Source organism: Monomorium pharaonis, chromosome 8, assembly GCF_013373865.1.
Source record: "Monomorium pharaonis isolate MP-MQ-018 chromosome 8, ASM1337386v2, whole genome shotgun sequence".
NCBI classification, from domain to species: domain Eukaryota; kingdom Metazoa; phylum Arthropoda; class Insecta; order Hymenoptera; family Formicidae; genus Monomorium; species Monomorium pharaonis.
In genome coordinates this window covers 7,332,277-7,348,979 of record NC_050474.1, presented here as the reverse complement: position 1 = coordinate 7,348,979, position 16,703 = coordinate 7,332,277, and the positions used below count along the sequence as shown (strand labels likewise).

At 43.9% G+C, this 16,703-nt stretch overlaps 1 protein-coding gene across 5 annotated transcripts in view; it reads left to right on the top strand.

Annotated features, from left to right (window-relative positions):
- Positions 1 to 16,703, top strand: part of LOC105829932 (polyhomeotic-proximal chromatin protein) — a 260,143-nt gene that overhangs the window by 132,376 nt on the left and 111,064 nt on the right. For 2 of the 5 annotated variants that reach the window (XM_036290726.1, XM_036290727.1), the window contains exon 2: positions 16,177 to 16,248. The exons of the other annotated variants lie outside the window; for them this stretch is intronic. In XM_036290726.1, the coding sequence (XP_036146619.1) occupies positions 16,190 to 16,248 (59 nt within the window). In that variant the 5' untranslated portion in view covers positions 16,177 to 16,189. The remainder of the gene's footprint in view (positions 1 to 16,176; positions 16,249 to 16,703) is intronic. 5 annotated transcript variants of the gene reach the window in all.

Genomic DNA, 16,703 nt, shown 5'->3' with positions numbered 1-16,703 from the left:
CCTACCCACGTGTACGCCGCGAATTTGATTGTCCGGCACGTGTTCGCGCCTGCGAATTTCTTTTATTTTTTCTCCTGGTGAAATTCATTTCTTTCTCTCTCTTTTTTTCTTTTTAAATAATTTTGGCCCGAAATTGCACATTGTTGCCAAAACGGACACCTCGCGATTACCCGTCATGGGTGGTTTCGAGCCTTTTTTGAGGACCTCGCGAGGCCCCGAAAGTCCGCGTCGCGTGACTCGGCGACCGGCGGCGCGGCCTGTTTTTAGCGAGGACGAAACGAGAAGAGTCCTATTCACCCTTCCCCCCTCTCTTCTTTCTCTCGCGTGCGTTGTCACGTGCAGTTTTTCTCCGGGACGTGTTATTCGCGCGAATCGGATGATTACGCTCTACACTCGGCGAGGAGTGTAATTTGTTCATTGCCCGGAGGAGCCGCGGGCCTCCGGCGGGCCCTTTTTTCCTCCTTCCCTCTGCCTCCCCGCCCTCCCCTCTACCCCTCTTAACGCAGACCGGGCAACAACATTGTAAAGGTTGCCGTGACACCGAAAACCACTAAATGCCGCTTAAGTCATCGGGACGTTACAAGCGGCGACGGCGAAATACCGCCGTGGAGAGGACCACCGGCTGTAATTGCACGGCATTCCTCTCCTCGGGAACGACGTGGTGGTGTGCACCGTCATTATACACGGAACGAGGGGAAGAGGGATGCGCCGCGATTCGCCCTTGCAGCGCGCCTCCTCCTGCTACTTTTTTCGTCACTTTTGCAATCGAGGGGGGCCCCCTCCCCCCCCCCCTCTCGCGCTCGTGTACGCTCTTTCGCGCCGTCGCGTCCGAGGTGAACGCACGCACCGGGAGTCGCCGGCAACATTCCTCGGGACGGCCGGCCCGAGCGACACCGAGCGGGATGTACAACGGCGCTCGCGATGATTGGACTCAATTATTTCGACAGCGCTCGACTTTATTCACTTCGCCTTGATGTCGATTTCCTTCGGTGCCGCTCGCTCGGATTGTTGGAATTTTAACTGAAGCCGACACGCTCTCGCCTGATTAATTTCCGACCATCTTCGAAAATTGTACTCGTTCTTTTTTTTGGGGGAGGAGGGTTATTTTTTTAATATGACTTCTTACACGTGTATATTATTGGAATTATTTTTTTACAATTGTTTTACTGTTTCTATTTATATTAGAAATTGTTGATGTAAATGCCCGAGAAACAGAATCAGGATTGTTGAAACTTTATATATAATCTAACGTAACTAATTGAAATATAAAACGTTATTATTAATATACGGAAGCATGGAAAATTTTTTTAATTATTCAAAAAATAAAAGCTTGTAAAGCATCTGAATCCGAATAAATCAGTAATTAAATAATCTAAAATGCTTGTTCCTCACGTTTTGTTTGAAACAAAAAATATCTTGATGAATACCTAAAAATTTTCAATAACATTAACTCTAGTTGTATAACAAATTTTTTATCGTCAATTCCATATTTAAAATAGCTCGTAAAAAGGTAAACGTATTTTAAAAATTACAATTAAACTTTTATACATTATAAAGATCACATTTAAGAATAATAATAATAACTCCCGTGCAAGTAATTCCGTGTAAGTATTTCAAGTAGAAGATAAAAGACATTTAGGTCTTGGGTCTTAAAATGAACATTTTTACAAGTAGAAATGCACACGTGAATCACGTGAGACTGATTTGAAATATTTATTTAAAAGTACCACATGTACATTGTTATACACGCGGCACACCCGAAATTCCTGACCCGCTCGCCGTCGAAGGAAATAGGCCGCGCGCGATACTTTCTCCGGCGATTAGACTACTTCGTGCCGTCGTACATTCGACGCTATAAGTCACCGTAGATCGCACGATTTGTTTCTCCTCACCGCCTAGTCCGGGACCGGTCCGTGCAATTAGCGCGCGCGGTGATTATTAAAACCCCATTTGCATTCGCATAATTGATGGGGCTCAATTAGGCTAAATGCTGTTTTGCGCGTTTTACAAGCGAGACCTCCTGGAACGATACCGGAGCAAATCCCTACCTCGCGACAAATTGCTTTTTTCATTAATGACGACGTATGAGTAACTCAGTGCCCCTCGTCCTACTTGGCGTTTACCTCGTGAGTGGCGGGCACTCGTACATGCTAATTCCCCCGTTCGCCTTTACGGCGCGAGTCAGCCGTTATCATTATTCTCGCATTAGTCGTACGAGGTACAGAATTACCCCGCGACGCGACGCGCCGCGCCGTCGTTGTTTTTAGAACGAGGAAAGAGGGGGAAAAAGAAACCGACGCCCCATTTTTTATCCGCGAAAAGTGATTTTCACGTCGCTTTGGTCTCTCGTCGCGAAGGGGGGATCGGTGACATTTGGCGGGGTGAGGGAAAAAAAAGCAAGATTGGCACACGTCACGATGGCAAAGGACGCGAAAAACATTTCCGCGCGGTATACGTATCGCGTCCGCTCTCACGGGGCGGAGAGGGGGAAGGGGGGGGGGAGGGGGACGGTCGTTTGACAATCTCTAGCGGCGTTTAGCGGCTAAGCCTGTTACGGGCGCATGTGAACGCGGGCCTCGCCGTGCAATTTTGCCGTTCATTGGGACAGGCGTGACCTATCGGCGGGCATTTACCGTACGCCAAAGGCGATGCCTTTTACGTGATAAATTATTGCTTGCGCCGCGCTCGTTCGCGATATATCTCGTTACGTATGGAGCATCGATGCCGATTTAACCTTCGCTCTCGTTCGCTCTTCCCCCCCCCCCCCTCCCTCCCCCTCCTCTTTCCTGCTCTCGCGTATAATCATCCTCTCTCGCCGTGCGCCACGACGAGGACATTAATCGCCACGTCGAATCGTTATTATTTGCTCGCACGGGCAACGTCTTCGACAGCCCCCGATAATGGCGGCTACGTGGCGCCCCTCGGATCGCGAGCGCAACAACGAGAATCGTTAAGAGATCCGACCGCGGCGAGATACACCGTTAACGAGCCTATCGGATCCATCATCTCCGCTGCCGCCGTTGTTGTTGTTGTTGTTGTTGTTGGTGTCGTTGTTGTTACGTTCCGGGTGACACGCGAGATAGCTAATCGAACATCGTGCTCTTGACGTTAATCCAGTCAAACGCGATTAGTCGACGTTTGACGTACGCGTCTCTCGTCGCGCGTAACAGCGTTGCGCGCCTTTGCGGAGAAAATTTCGATACCGCGGTGACGTTTAATGAAAATTTAGCTGGATACGGACTTACAAATTCTGTCGGCCCATCAAAATAATTAGAACGTTTAAGCGTGGCGATAATATATGTAAAAAAAGTGTTGTCAATTTAGCAATTAATTGGAACGTTCAATATAATTATTTTTGCACTAAAAAAAATAATCTTGCAACTTGAACAAAAATTATATGTGCGTCAAATCTAGCTAAGATAGATAAATAATTAGCAAATACTGTGTACATGTATTGCACCTAATCAATTTAGCTGATGGAAGCAGGATTTTCAAATTCTATACGTGGCAGCCAAAATTCTAGCCGATATACGAAAATTATCGATACATTTTGGTTTTGATATCAAGAAATCTGTCTACGTCAGCAAACAATTTTTTTTAAATGTAGACCTGCTTTTATTATAGCTAAACTTTCATAGCGCGTGACTTGGTTTACATCTAATGCATGTATATCTATATATATATAATAATGCACGATTATTAAACTCCCTGCAAATCTCGTATTTTTATGTCACATTTGAAACTGGCGTTTCCCGTTGTAAATCTAAGCTCTGTTCAATTATCGGTAACGCTCGATTTCCCGTTCGCTCGGCGGCACCAGCGCCGATTGCCACAGCCAGCACGGAACTTTTCTCCTCAAGTATCTGGATTACGTTGTTAAACAGCCGGGCATGAACCGGCTACGGCGGTGAATGGGTAATTTAAATGCGAATTTGTTGGTGCATTAACTCCGGAGAAAGGGAGGGGAGGGGGGTGAAGAGGGAGGTGCGCCGCTAACGCGGCATTAACACTCGTGGACGCGTGCAAAGGGTGCAAAGCCCAAGAGCCGTGAATCAGTCCGTCGAGGCGCGCGCGCGCACAATTTAACGGATATATGCGGAGACGACGCGTCTCTCCTCTATACGCGAGGACGGTTTTATCGGGCAAAGAGAATAACGAGCGCCGGATAGATTTATTCAGCGATTCTCCACCGTCTCGCCGCGTTACGACGCGTGGACGACCGCTCCTTTCGGCTCCGGGCGCACCACGCCCCCCCCCCCTCCCTCCGGTTGTTAAACCTATACGGTCGTTAGAAGTATCGATACACATAACCACTGGAAAATTGCATCCCGAATTAAATTCAGGAGAGATAATTTTCTATAAAGGATCACAATTGGAGTATTACATAACCTTACATCTATCAGGGATGGTTTTAAATTAATTAATCGTCCGTACACACATGTACTTGCTGTTTTTTTTTTTTTTTTGGCATCCTTTCTATTAGGTTTGTTCGGTTTTGTATTTATTTTTAATTACACTATTGGAAAATTTGTCTTAATTTAACACAAGATAAATATGTGTGTATGTAGCACAAAATAATACAAATATTAGGTAAAAAATCAACAAACGTAAAACTTTGATACAAACGGACGTGAAAACAAATTGTAGGAATGTATTTATTCAGTAAAATTAGCATTTACAGTATGTTGACACGTACATTTCATTTATTTATATACCTTAGAGAATTTAAGTTTTAAAGCCCTATTATTTATATATTATAATACTCTTTTATTTGTTTATAAATTGTGTTATTTTAATATTATTTAAAGTATATTGAATATCAGTTTAATACAAAATATTCAAATAATCTCATTATGTTAAATTAACACTCGTATTAAAAATTTGACAAGCAAATAATTTTAACACGCACACATCTTTTCTAATATAATAATAAATATAAAACATTTTCAACTTCGTAGTTTTACAAATATAAATAAAATTATTCAATGACTCTACATAAATTTCAACATCTCTTAGAAGGCATTTGTATAATTCGTTTCAAAATTATATGTAAAGGAAAATCATAGGGGACAACTAACCCCATCTTGTGGATCATAGAGGACTAAAATAACACGTAAAATTTCATGAATTTCCAATTTAGCTAATTTAAACCGGTTGGAATTAATCTCTTAAAATTCTCTAATTTAATTTATTCTTGTAATATAGCGAGTTATTCACGGCAAATGTATTTAACACAAGAGAGAAATAGAGAGAGAGAGTGAGAAAGAGACATGATATTTACGAAGAGAGAATTACGAGAATACGTGACCGTCAGATACATTAGGAATTTGGCAAGTATGGAAATTCGTTTCGCTCGCTCAGCAGCAACAGTCACAACGGCACCCTCGGTGGTGCGGTCGTCGCCATAAATCCAAGTCAGACGATTCAGCCGACGTCGAGGGGTAAAAAAAAAAAACAGTCATTGTCGAACGACGGAAAGCCCGCGTCTGCTAAACCCGGCGGCACGCCGTTGTCACGTAACACATTTAATTATGGCAGTCGGGAGTAATGTGCTTACCCAAGCGATGCGAAACGTTGTCGCTCGCTCGGCGGTCGCACGCGACATATTTCGTCAGCTGCCTTCCGCGCGGCGGCACCCACTCCCATGCATCCGATGCGACGACAAGCATACGGCACGAGAGCGCCCGCGAATTGCCACCGGCATTAGGCCTGCGAAATTAGAAATAGCACAGTTGGAAGGGACCTAATATACATCGACACTTCTGGCCATTAACTCGGAATTCCGTACAGCGCAGGTGTGCCGCATTTTGCCAGGAAAAAAAGTCGCCCGGCTTTCCTTCCGCGCGAAATGCGTAACGAATATTTGTTTTTGTTTTGTTTTGATACATTTACAAATTATTGCATAATTAGGAGAATGTTTGTTAAATTTCGCGCAATGATAATATGTTAGAAAATAACACGAGTATTATTTATTTAAAAAAAATTAACAAATAGAGTAATAATTTAATATACATGTATATTTTATTTATATATTTTAGGTCTCTGAGAAAAGTTTCAAACCACATTACATTTATGTTCTTTATGCCATTCACCAATAATTTGTATTATTTTAACATTAAAAAAATGTTAAATGTCGATCTAGCACAAAGCATATTATATTTAAAAAAAATTACATTATTTTAAATTAACACTCAGGTGTTATTGAACACAACGATATATATATAAGCGCATTTGTAATCAACATACCGCAAATGCTGAATAAATATATTTTCACATCGTACCAAAGTGTTACATTTTCTGTGCGTTTTGATGTAATTAAAGATACAATTATATCTTTCATATTGAACACATTTTTTTTCATAGTGAACAATTCAACGCAGAAATAACAAGGACCATTTCAGGCGCAAAACGTCGTCGCGCATTTAATAGGAGGGAAGACGTACCAACAACCCCAAGTATGTTTCCGGTTGCAAATTGGCGAAGGCGTTTGCCGCGTGGCTTTTCATTCGAAATCATCGAGAACGATCGTCGGAGTCCGCGCGGGGGGGGGGGGGGGGAGGACTCTTCGCGCACGTGTAATTGCGGGGCGCGTATATCTCCCGCGTGTAAAACGTCGACGGGGATCATTTATAACGCGCGTTGATCGACGCCCGATCGACGCTCGCGATAAGCGAGAGCGGGTGTTTCGTCAGCGCCAACGCAGGCCGATAGCGCGCCGATAAGTGCAGCAGCGCGCGCGCGCGGTGCACCGACGAATGCGCCGGCGACGATAATGCGTCGCGATAACTTTGCTTCGTCTCCACCCCTCTCCCCCCCTCCCCAACCCTTCCATTCCCCTCTGTCCCCTCGCGCGTTGTACAACGCCCGTGGCCGGCGTGCGCGTGAACCCCACGTTCGTGGCGATTCGAGTGCGATACCGCCGCGAACGGCGGGGGACACGACCGCGCCGCCGTCGCTCCAAATTAAACAATTCGCGTTAATTGGAATTCAAAGGACATTAGCGTGTTTGTCCGTTACGGGAGGGACGGGGGAGGGGGGGGGGGGAGCGGTCTCTGTTCGCGCTACGCGCCGGGAATAATTCGCGCCGGTGATTATGAAAAGTGGCCCTGGCTCTCTCGCGAATGCGGGAAAATTGAGTTAACAGTATTTTGCTCGATACATCGTCGCACACAGAGAAAATTCTCTCTCTCTCTCTCTCTCTCTCTTTCCCTCGTGAAATTTCGACGTAGAAAAGATTACAACGCGGCAAAGGGAAATACACGTTTCACGTTTATTCCGTTAAATCATTGAGGGACATATTACATAATAAGCGCGCAAGAGAGCGGAGGGCTTTAATTAAATCATAACGGAAGACACGTATTTTGATAACACGTGCGAATTTATATTTTTCCATTCCATCGGCCATTCGTTATTGATATATCCGCGGAGATTAATTCACTAATTATGCGCGCTCGTACGCAATAAAGATTCCATATAGCGGGAGGGGAAGGGGGTGCAGAAGCCGATGCAACGAGAACGTTCTGCAGATACGGATATAATAAAGCGCTTGACGAATGTGAATGGCCGTAAAACGGCGACGTAAACGCGATACGGAGCGCGGGCTTTTGCAGCCCTTTTTATTTCCATTTTCCATTTATTCATCGCGATGTTTCACGCGAAAACGCGTTTAAAAACCTCGTGTAACGAGGTGTACTTTAGGAGATGAAAACATAAAATACCGCGAGACTCGGGAGGAATTGCAGCTCAGAAATTGTTCCAGACGGAACTGCGAGATAAATCGAGAGAGAAAGAAGGAGACCTGGAAGACCTTTTATTTATTTCATTTAAATTTGCAGACTTATTCCGTCCATTGCCGTAAAAATTGAAGAAAAGAACAAAAAAACACTTTTTTTTATCATCCAATCCAACGGTGCCGCGACTACAGCCGAGTGTATCGAGAAAAGAAAAGTTTCGGCGTTTGGTGTCACCTGGGAGCATCAATTGTTTTAAGCCGGTGTAAGTTTTCGTGTTTACCGATCCCCCGAGACGCCCGGGGAAACTTCGGCCGCGGCGGGGGCCGGGTTCACCGAAGTCGTCGGCCGTTGGAAAAAAGGTGGACGCTGGGGGCCGCCTGGGACAATTTGGCCGCCGACATATTGGAGTGGAATAATATCGCTCGCTGATTTATTTTCGATCGCGCGAAATAAAACGACCGGCCGCGAAAGAGAGTCCGCGGTCATTCCGAGGGCATTTATCTCCCGATATTCAATCTTTGGCTCGCTCATTTATCAGCTGTCGGCGCTGGCGATCCCTTTATTGAATTTCTCCTCCGGGCTTTTCGCCGGTAACGCTGGCTGGCCGCGCGCGGTGAAACGCAATCTCCGTGGCTCCTGGCCACGGCCAGCCTGTTCGAGGGGGGGGGGGCAAGAGGCAAGAAGCGCAGAGGTTATTTTCGAGATAATCAGACGACGCATTTAACGTCGGACGCGCGCGACGGGAGTTCGCGCGAATCCGTCCGTTTTGTCTCATTGTTTGAACGTTGCTAAATTGGATCTTGCCCGGCGCGAGACGAAAAGAGAGGAGTAGGAAGGGGAGACATAAAGAACGTAAGAACGACGATATGGAGGCGATTTCGTCCTCCCAAGGGGGGCTTCGGTGGAAAAACTCTACGATGGAGACCTTAACGCGATGAGATTTATCGGCGAGACGCGGGCGGACCATTATCACGGTTGAATCGAGTTTTCTTCCCCGTAGGCTTGTTCCCTTCCCCCCGAGGTCGAGCGGCCTACCGAGACGAGGTGTCGACGACGGACAGAGAGGGTGAGAGGGAGGACAGACACGAGGTTTAATCCCACGGGGGAAGGCGCCGCCGCCACTCGACAAGTGTCCCCCGAACGATCTGTCTTCAAAGAAACTGCTGCGCCTCTTTTTGCCCCGACGGCGGCGCGTCGTTATTTCTTTGTGGCTTGTGTACGGCGATAGCGTCTCTCCTTTTTGCCGGCCACGGAAGTGCCTCTTCCTTTTGCTCCCGCTCTCCCCCCTCCCCGTCTCTCCCGGCTCTTATTGCGCGCCGCAATTCGGCGGGCGCGGCGTTTCGCAATTCCCGGTCGTTTCTATTATTATATATAGCGGATCTGTACTCGCCGATCGTGCTTCTCGTTGTGCAACGCGCGGTAATTAATCTCAGTTCTTTCTCTCCCTCGTCCGACAATGCACCTAAACCCCCTTTCGTACAAACGGGGGTGCTTCGAGATCGATTTCCGCTCGCGGCGTGGAGGGTTTTTTTTTTTTTTAACTCAATCTTTGATTAATCTCTGGTAATTAAATTATATTACGTTTTATCTTTTTCCGAAATGAAATACAAACATTTGTTTTATAAACTTGAAAGCGTGCTGGTGGAGTTTTTGCGGATAGGATGCCGTTAAACAAAAAAATAATAAATATAATATCCGAACTGGTATTTATTATAAAAAAAAGTCGATTGTTATTTATACGAGAAAAGTTGAAGGTAGTAATTAATAATAATTCTAGCGTACTGTGAAAAAAAAAAACGGGAAAAAAAGGATCTCCTTAGGCACTCGCGATTCTGTGTGAGAAGAAACCACTTTAGGCATAAAAGAGATTTCAGGTATCAAAATTAAGTGAGCGAAACATGTGTAATTAGGCATTTCTTCTTTACAAAGTCGCGTTTTAAGATCCCTGAAGAGACGAGCGACTCTCCCGCGCGCACACATGCGCGTGTACGAGGGATACGCGCGGCGTCGACAGCGAGAGGGTGCAAGAGGGGTTTTACGCGTTGTTTGTACACGTGCTTCGAGATTCCGCGGCGGACGAGCGAGCGAGTCTTCGCGGTCCATCGGCGGATTTATTTTCGTAAGTCGAAGCGGCCGCCGCTTCACGTTGTCACTGTCACGATGGCACCGGCGCCGAGACGAGCGTCGTCCTCGCGAGCGGTCGACGAGGAGCCTCCGGACGTATCGTATACCTAAATATAGGAGTGAACAAATTATGAGACGAGTGACTAACGCTCTCGGCTGTACTTCGACGGCCCGGCAACTCGCGTCGCACGGAAGAGCTAATAAATTAGCGAGAGGAACAGAAGCGAGACGCGCTTTCGTTGATTAGCATGTTCCCCGCCTCGCTGAATGCGCGCATGCGGTTGTAATGAATTACATTGAGGTAGAAACATTTTTTTTTCTATTGAATATAAATGAAATTTTTTTTGTTACAAAAACCAAACGGGAATCTTTATTTTTCAAAAATCTGGATTATGATATCAAATGATTTTGTGTTATTCAGTCTTTGTACCGTCACATCGTAAACAATTTTGATTAAATAAAACAGTAAACAGAAAATTGTTTTTAATGGATTTCTCAAAATATTTATTTTAAAACCTAAATTTTTGTTTACGTGTCTATTATTTGGTGGCAGGAAAATAATGTTTCTGTCAAGAGCAACTTGCAACGTTTTGTAAATAAAAGTGAAACAAATTATTACTGTATATACTATATATTTTAATATTTCCTTTTTCATCTTTATTATTTTTAATGTTATATAAAAAGTAAATGTATATGAAATATTATAGGATAAATAGATAAAAAATATAAAGTTCTCTCAAGAATTAAACAACCCGAGATGTTTTTCTCTTTTTTCAATGAAATTTCCTTAAAATATTAACGCCTACACAATATTGTTCTTGATGCATTTATTATATGTATTTATTGTATCTAAAGAAAAATTATTATATTTATAATTGAGAGATTTTTTTCTTAATAATTTAATCTCTTTCAAATTTATTTGGCTTCCGTAAGAAAATTTTCTATTATATGTTGAATCCAGACAAATTTCTCATTTTGTCGATTCTGTTTTAGATTCGAACACGTACAATAAAAGTAAAAAGATTTCGCGCTATTTGCGGACAACTGTATAATCGTATTCCTTAATGTTAAAAGAATATACTAAAATTTTTTCAGGTGTTTCTTCAAAATCCTTTGAAAAGCAAAATTTTTTATTAGCAACTTAATTGATGTGACTAAGCAATAAAAAACAAATTACGAAAGATTAATTTGATTAATTATACCATTTTGCTTTACTATGAGATAGATATTAATTTAATACGCTATTTATTGAAAACAGCAGAATTATTTAACAACTGTTTTTTGCTTCAAACAAAAAGTCTTTTTATTTATATGTTACGTGTATCCATCAGCGGTACGAATTACGTTTCAACACGTTAACAGTGAAATATGCTAATACTTATACATGTATATAGCTATCTTAATGCATTTATTTACATAATATAAATTACATTTATAACCCCCCCAAAAGAATCAAGCGCATATCTCACGAAAATAATTTCCTTAAACAAACAATCGTTTAATTAGCATATAAATGTTCACGGTAATTGCGGTGGTCTTAACAAACCATGAAAATCTCATTCGTTCGCGTATCGCGCGGCCCGCGCGTTCGGTAGCTATTACGTCCCGCGTTTAACAGGCAGATACGATCGGATTCTGTACGCGCCGGTAGCAACGCGAATGAAGAAATTACGACGGCGGCGTGGCGGTCCGTCGTATCCGGGCGCCGGGGGATGGACGGATGGATTATCGCTGGAGAAAAACGCGCCCCGTCCCCCTCCTCGCGCGAGTCCAGAGAGCGGCGAGAGGGCTGGATAAACCTCGGCCAGACTCGCGCAACGCCGCAGACGTTAAGCCGCTTCGGGCTCGAAACGGATTTAACCGGCCGCTAATGGTAATGCGACAGTGACACGTATATGTCGGCTAATAAACTCGTGCTCGCCGACGTCTGGCGCGCCGTGAAATTCAATCATATCGTGACGCCAGTTGATTTCAATGCATGCGCGCGCGTATTAAACGGAAAGTCGGGTACGCCGCGCTCATATATTTGGGATTAATTACGTCACATCGCCAATTTCGTAATGAAAGACGATAATCCGCGAGGAACGGGCTGGGGGGGGGGGGGTAACATTTGGGCTTTTGGTTGTTAAAAAAAATGGAACGTAACGGGAAAATGGTGAAAATATCGGAATTTAGCAAGGTATAATCCAGAATAATAATCATTTGGCGAGTTTTTCCTCCGCTTTGTCGACACATTTTTTCGAAGCTTGCAATTTTTTCCCCGCGTTAAACCTGAAAAATGATGCTGCCCACACACACACACACGCGCTCGCACAAAGGTGTATTCTTAAAAAAATACAAGAATACCTTGATTCAAGAATATTTTACACTTAAAATAGCGCCAAGTATAAACATTTTTTAATTAAAAATAAATTATTTTTAAGGTAAAATTCTTTTTAATTGAAAACAAAATTTGTTTTAATTAAAGAATAAAATTGCATTAGTTTATTAACTGTAATTTTCCTTCCAATAAGTCTTTTCGTCAATTTAATTCAAAATAAATTTAATTTAATTTAAGCATTAGTTTTTTTTTTAATAAAAGTTTTTATTCTATCCTTTTCATTTTACTCGATCCCTCTTACAGGCTAATATAGTTCAGTCTAGTACCATGTGCCGTTGGGTCGATCACAGTCACAATTTATTCTGCACTCTTGGCGAGTAGTAAAAATTTACTTGCAGCGAGGATTCATTTTTTTTTTGTCTACGTATAAGCATCGCGTAATAAAACAATTTAAGTAACTCGTAGCATCCGCCGGGACGGTCGCTCGTAAAAACGGTAACACGGGATTCCACTATGTCTCTGAGGAGAGCGATCAGTGGCAGCAATTTCGAGGAATCAGTGATACACGTTTACAGCGGGAGGAGGCGGGGGGGGGGATCAGGGGAGAAGGTTGAGGCCAGAACAAGGAGAACAAGACGTCGCGGTGACGCGGGACCGAGGAGGAAGAGATCGGACGGACAGGGAACGGTCGACGAACAAAGGCGTTGCTATTTTCGTATGAACGTCATGGAAGGTCGGCCGGCCGTCTTTCTCGTTGAGCCAAAGATAAAGGAAAGAGGATACTGAGAAGCGGGCGCAAGGGAAGGAGGAATATCGATAGCGGACGATGATGACAGGGTGATGTCTCACCTGAACCGCGCGGAGTTGTAAGCCCTGGGATTCTGAATGACATTCGTGAATGACGTTCGACCGGATCGGTGAGGAGAGGAGGACAGGGGGAAAGGGAGGGTACGCGATTCGGCTTTGCCTTACCGAGAGTTCCTCTCTAATGAGTCTCGTCGGCCGGCGCAACGCTCCTCGGACTCTTTCCGTCTGCGCATCACGGCTCGATACCCATCAATAAAGCGGTTAATGCATCACGAGTGGACTGCGATCCAGGAATTATCCGTGCTCCTTGGAAATTACACATCATCAGGGGACGATGATGATGATGATGATGAGCACATCGTCGGTCCCACTCGCGTCTCCTGCGTTGCCAATCGAAGCGCAAGAGGGATTTGATGATTAATACTTATTCGCGAGGAATAAACAGTGGGCAGTAACGCGGAATTTGCGACTGGGGATTTAACGTGAAACTTCTACTTGGAAAACTTTTTTTTTTATTTTTTTTCTTTAACAACAGCTTCGAAATAGTTTCGTATACTTCCGCATCACGAAGGGGGGGAGTCGCAGTGTCGCGTGTTACTCGCTGTTACATTAACGAAACGTACGGGAATAACTCTTCTGAAACGAGACGTTAACGTTAACTTCTCGATAGCAAGTTTATATCCCTTTAGACCAGAAGTGCTCGTGACCGACGCGGACTTTACTGATTCGATCTGACCACGCGTCGTATCCGTGCGTGTACCGATAAGTTAACAGCGATTGCCAGACCGGTGGCAAAAAGGAAAGGAGAGAAGAAAGAGAGAGAGAGAGAGAGAGGAGAGAAGGGAGAAGGAAGAAAAAGAAGGCGAAGAAGTGGTAGAACAGAAAAGGGAGTAACCGGCGCAGTTGCATTCATTTACTTTCCCTGCCGGCATGAGTCACACTTGAAAGAGCCTAATCTCACGCGATCGCGTCGTGTCCGGTGACCCCTCGCGGTCGCCTTGGTCTCCTTCACCCCCCCCCCACCCCCCTTGATCTTTCCCCCGCCCACCCTCTCTCCCGACTTCCCTTTCGTCACCAGACGGTCCCTTTCGTTACACGCATTTAAATGACGCTGCTTTACATTTTTCTTTCCCAATATTGTGTTTTTATTTGCCGGCTATCGTCGCCGCCGATCTCTTCCTGGCTCGACAGCCGCCGCGTTCATTTATTCCCGAACGTGTCACCCTGCGTGTGTGGACTGCTGACTCGGGGAAGGGGGGAGGGTAGGGAGGAGGGGAGAAACGGCGCGACGGCGATGCGGAATGCATTTCTGTTTTCGTAGTGGTGTTTTCCTGTTATCGGGGGCTGTTATCAAATTCCCTTTTCTCGAAAGCACGGGGGCTCACACCGTTTCGCCCCCGGGTCGGTTAAAGCGGAGTGCCGGGTTGACTGGCGAAATTTCAGCAGCGCGTGAATTTCTGAAAACGACCGCGTTTTCTGTTATATCGCGTTCGCCGAAACTTAATAGGCTGCCTCTTATCCCGTGTTTATCGTCCTTTCATCTTTCGCTTCGGAATTTCAGGGAAAAAGTTGAAAGTCGAAGTTGTCGTTATCTTGAATTCGTTTCCCCGCGCCGTCTGCTTAAGCGTTTTCCGCTTTGATACGCGTATCCGATAGATTACAAATTCCACGAATGAAGTGAATCATACTCTATTAAATGCATTCCAGGCGTTGCGTAAACCGCGTAGGAGTTTCCGATCCCGTTTGTAACTTTGTTTACGACGAGGGAACACCACTGCATTCCCTTTACGCACCGGCGGCGGCGGCGGCGGCGGCGGCGGCCGGTGCATGTGTTCGCCGCGTCTGCTCGCGCTTGCCAGAGATACCGATCCCCCTCCCTCCCCGTACCCGGTGTACTAAGTGTGCTGAACGGAAGTTACGTAATTAATGTTTTATGCCTTGTTTTTTCGAAACTATCCTCCCATCGACCACCCTCGCGCCGGCAGACGGCGATCCAGGTGAATCGTCGATATCCGTGGCCCTTCTTCTTCACGTCGACTCGTTTCTCGGATCGCGCCGATTTTACGGTTATAGATCGGTTGATAACGGAAGTTATTGGCCTCGCCACGAGCTCATATTAGCGTGAAAGAGAAAACGAGAAACCGAACCTCATTCGCGATCTTTAATGATGTTACACGAGTTCGTCTGTAAAGTATCTTTAAGAAATTTCGTGTGTATCAAATATTTATTTCTGTAAAAGAGAAATATTGTAGAATTACACTATACTGCAATATAATTATGTATTTAAAAGGATTATTTAAAGGAAGGGATTGAAAGCAATATATAATATGTTGGAATATTTTTCAGTTTTATATACTACAATAAAAACCGATTGGTGTTATTGGTATGATGTAATATTAATACACACACACACACACACACATATACATGATATTGTCAGAATTTAATTTGATTTGTAATAAAATCAACAAATTCTCAATGCACGTTTTTAAAAAGATATTAAAAAAAGAAATAATATATACAAAATACATAGAAATAAAATATTAGCAAAATCATTTTATAAGTATTATTTTTAACATTAAAATAATAAATAATGATATAAGATAATGATATAAGATAGGTATGGCGTATATACTGAATTTGTGCTACTGAATTTGTTGATATTTTTCCCATATTAATAATACAAAATAATATCAATATTATTGTTTAAATTTGAATAAATTAAATAAATATGTAACTGTTGCCGCTTATGACTTTTAATGATTGTGAAACAAACTCTATACACGCTATATAAATAACATTTACGAATCATCACTCGAAATGACTACAAAAAAAGTACACGAGAGTTCTTTAGTATTAGATTCAGTGCAGCATGTTACAATATGGTATTTATAAATTCTTAGAATATTGGTATCACAAAAATAAAGCTAAATATATTTTGGTATACAATTGCTAGCGAAGTTGTAATATTTCGTTCCCCGATTTAAAAATATCTAGGAAAAATCAATTATTCCAATATTTTCGTGAAATAAACATTTCCTTGAGTTAATCGGATGTTAATCGATCGGTCGTACAAGTTGTGCTTCATAGCACGTATGCAATATTGTATCCGCGTGCCCCTCTTCCATTTTCTCCCCGTTTCGGACGATTGATTGCCATATTAAATTGTTTCCTCGTTCTCCTCTGTTCCAGGTAAGAAGCAGCGATGCCCGGTACGCGTATGGCAACCCGCGATGCGATTGTTGTTTATACCACGGGAAAAAGGTAATCGCGTGTAATTGCCCGGTGGTTCGCTGCAGAAGAGAGGAAATTGATCGGTCGGTACCAGCTGCCTCGCATTATAAACGCGGCGGCCTCAATCTCGATGGATCCGCGAATTTCAGTGACACGAATAGAAAAAAAAAAAAAACTCTGAAATAAATCGTTCGCATTCTGCGTTTCGCGCGATCGCTTTTTTTCGAGTGGTTTGATTTCGAATCGCCGATTCGCGTATTCATTTATGCCGAATTAAAATTGCACACACACACACAACACGTACATTGTGTCCAATGAGATCGGGGGAACAATTTCGTACCGAATAATCAAAATTTCACTTTATCGAGCGCAGTACGCGGCGCGTGGTAAAGCACGTCTATTAATATCAATTTCGAGTAGCCGTGGCGACGGTGTCGCGCGCGTCCACGAGATATCGATAAAGGGCCCCCCGCGCGCGCGGGTAC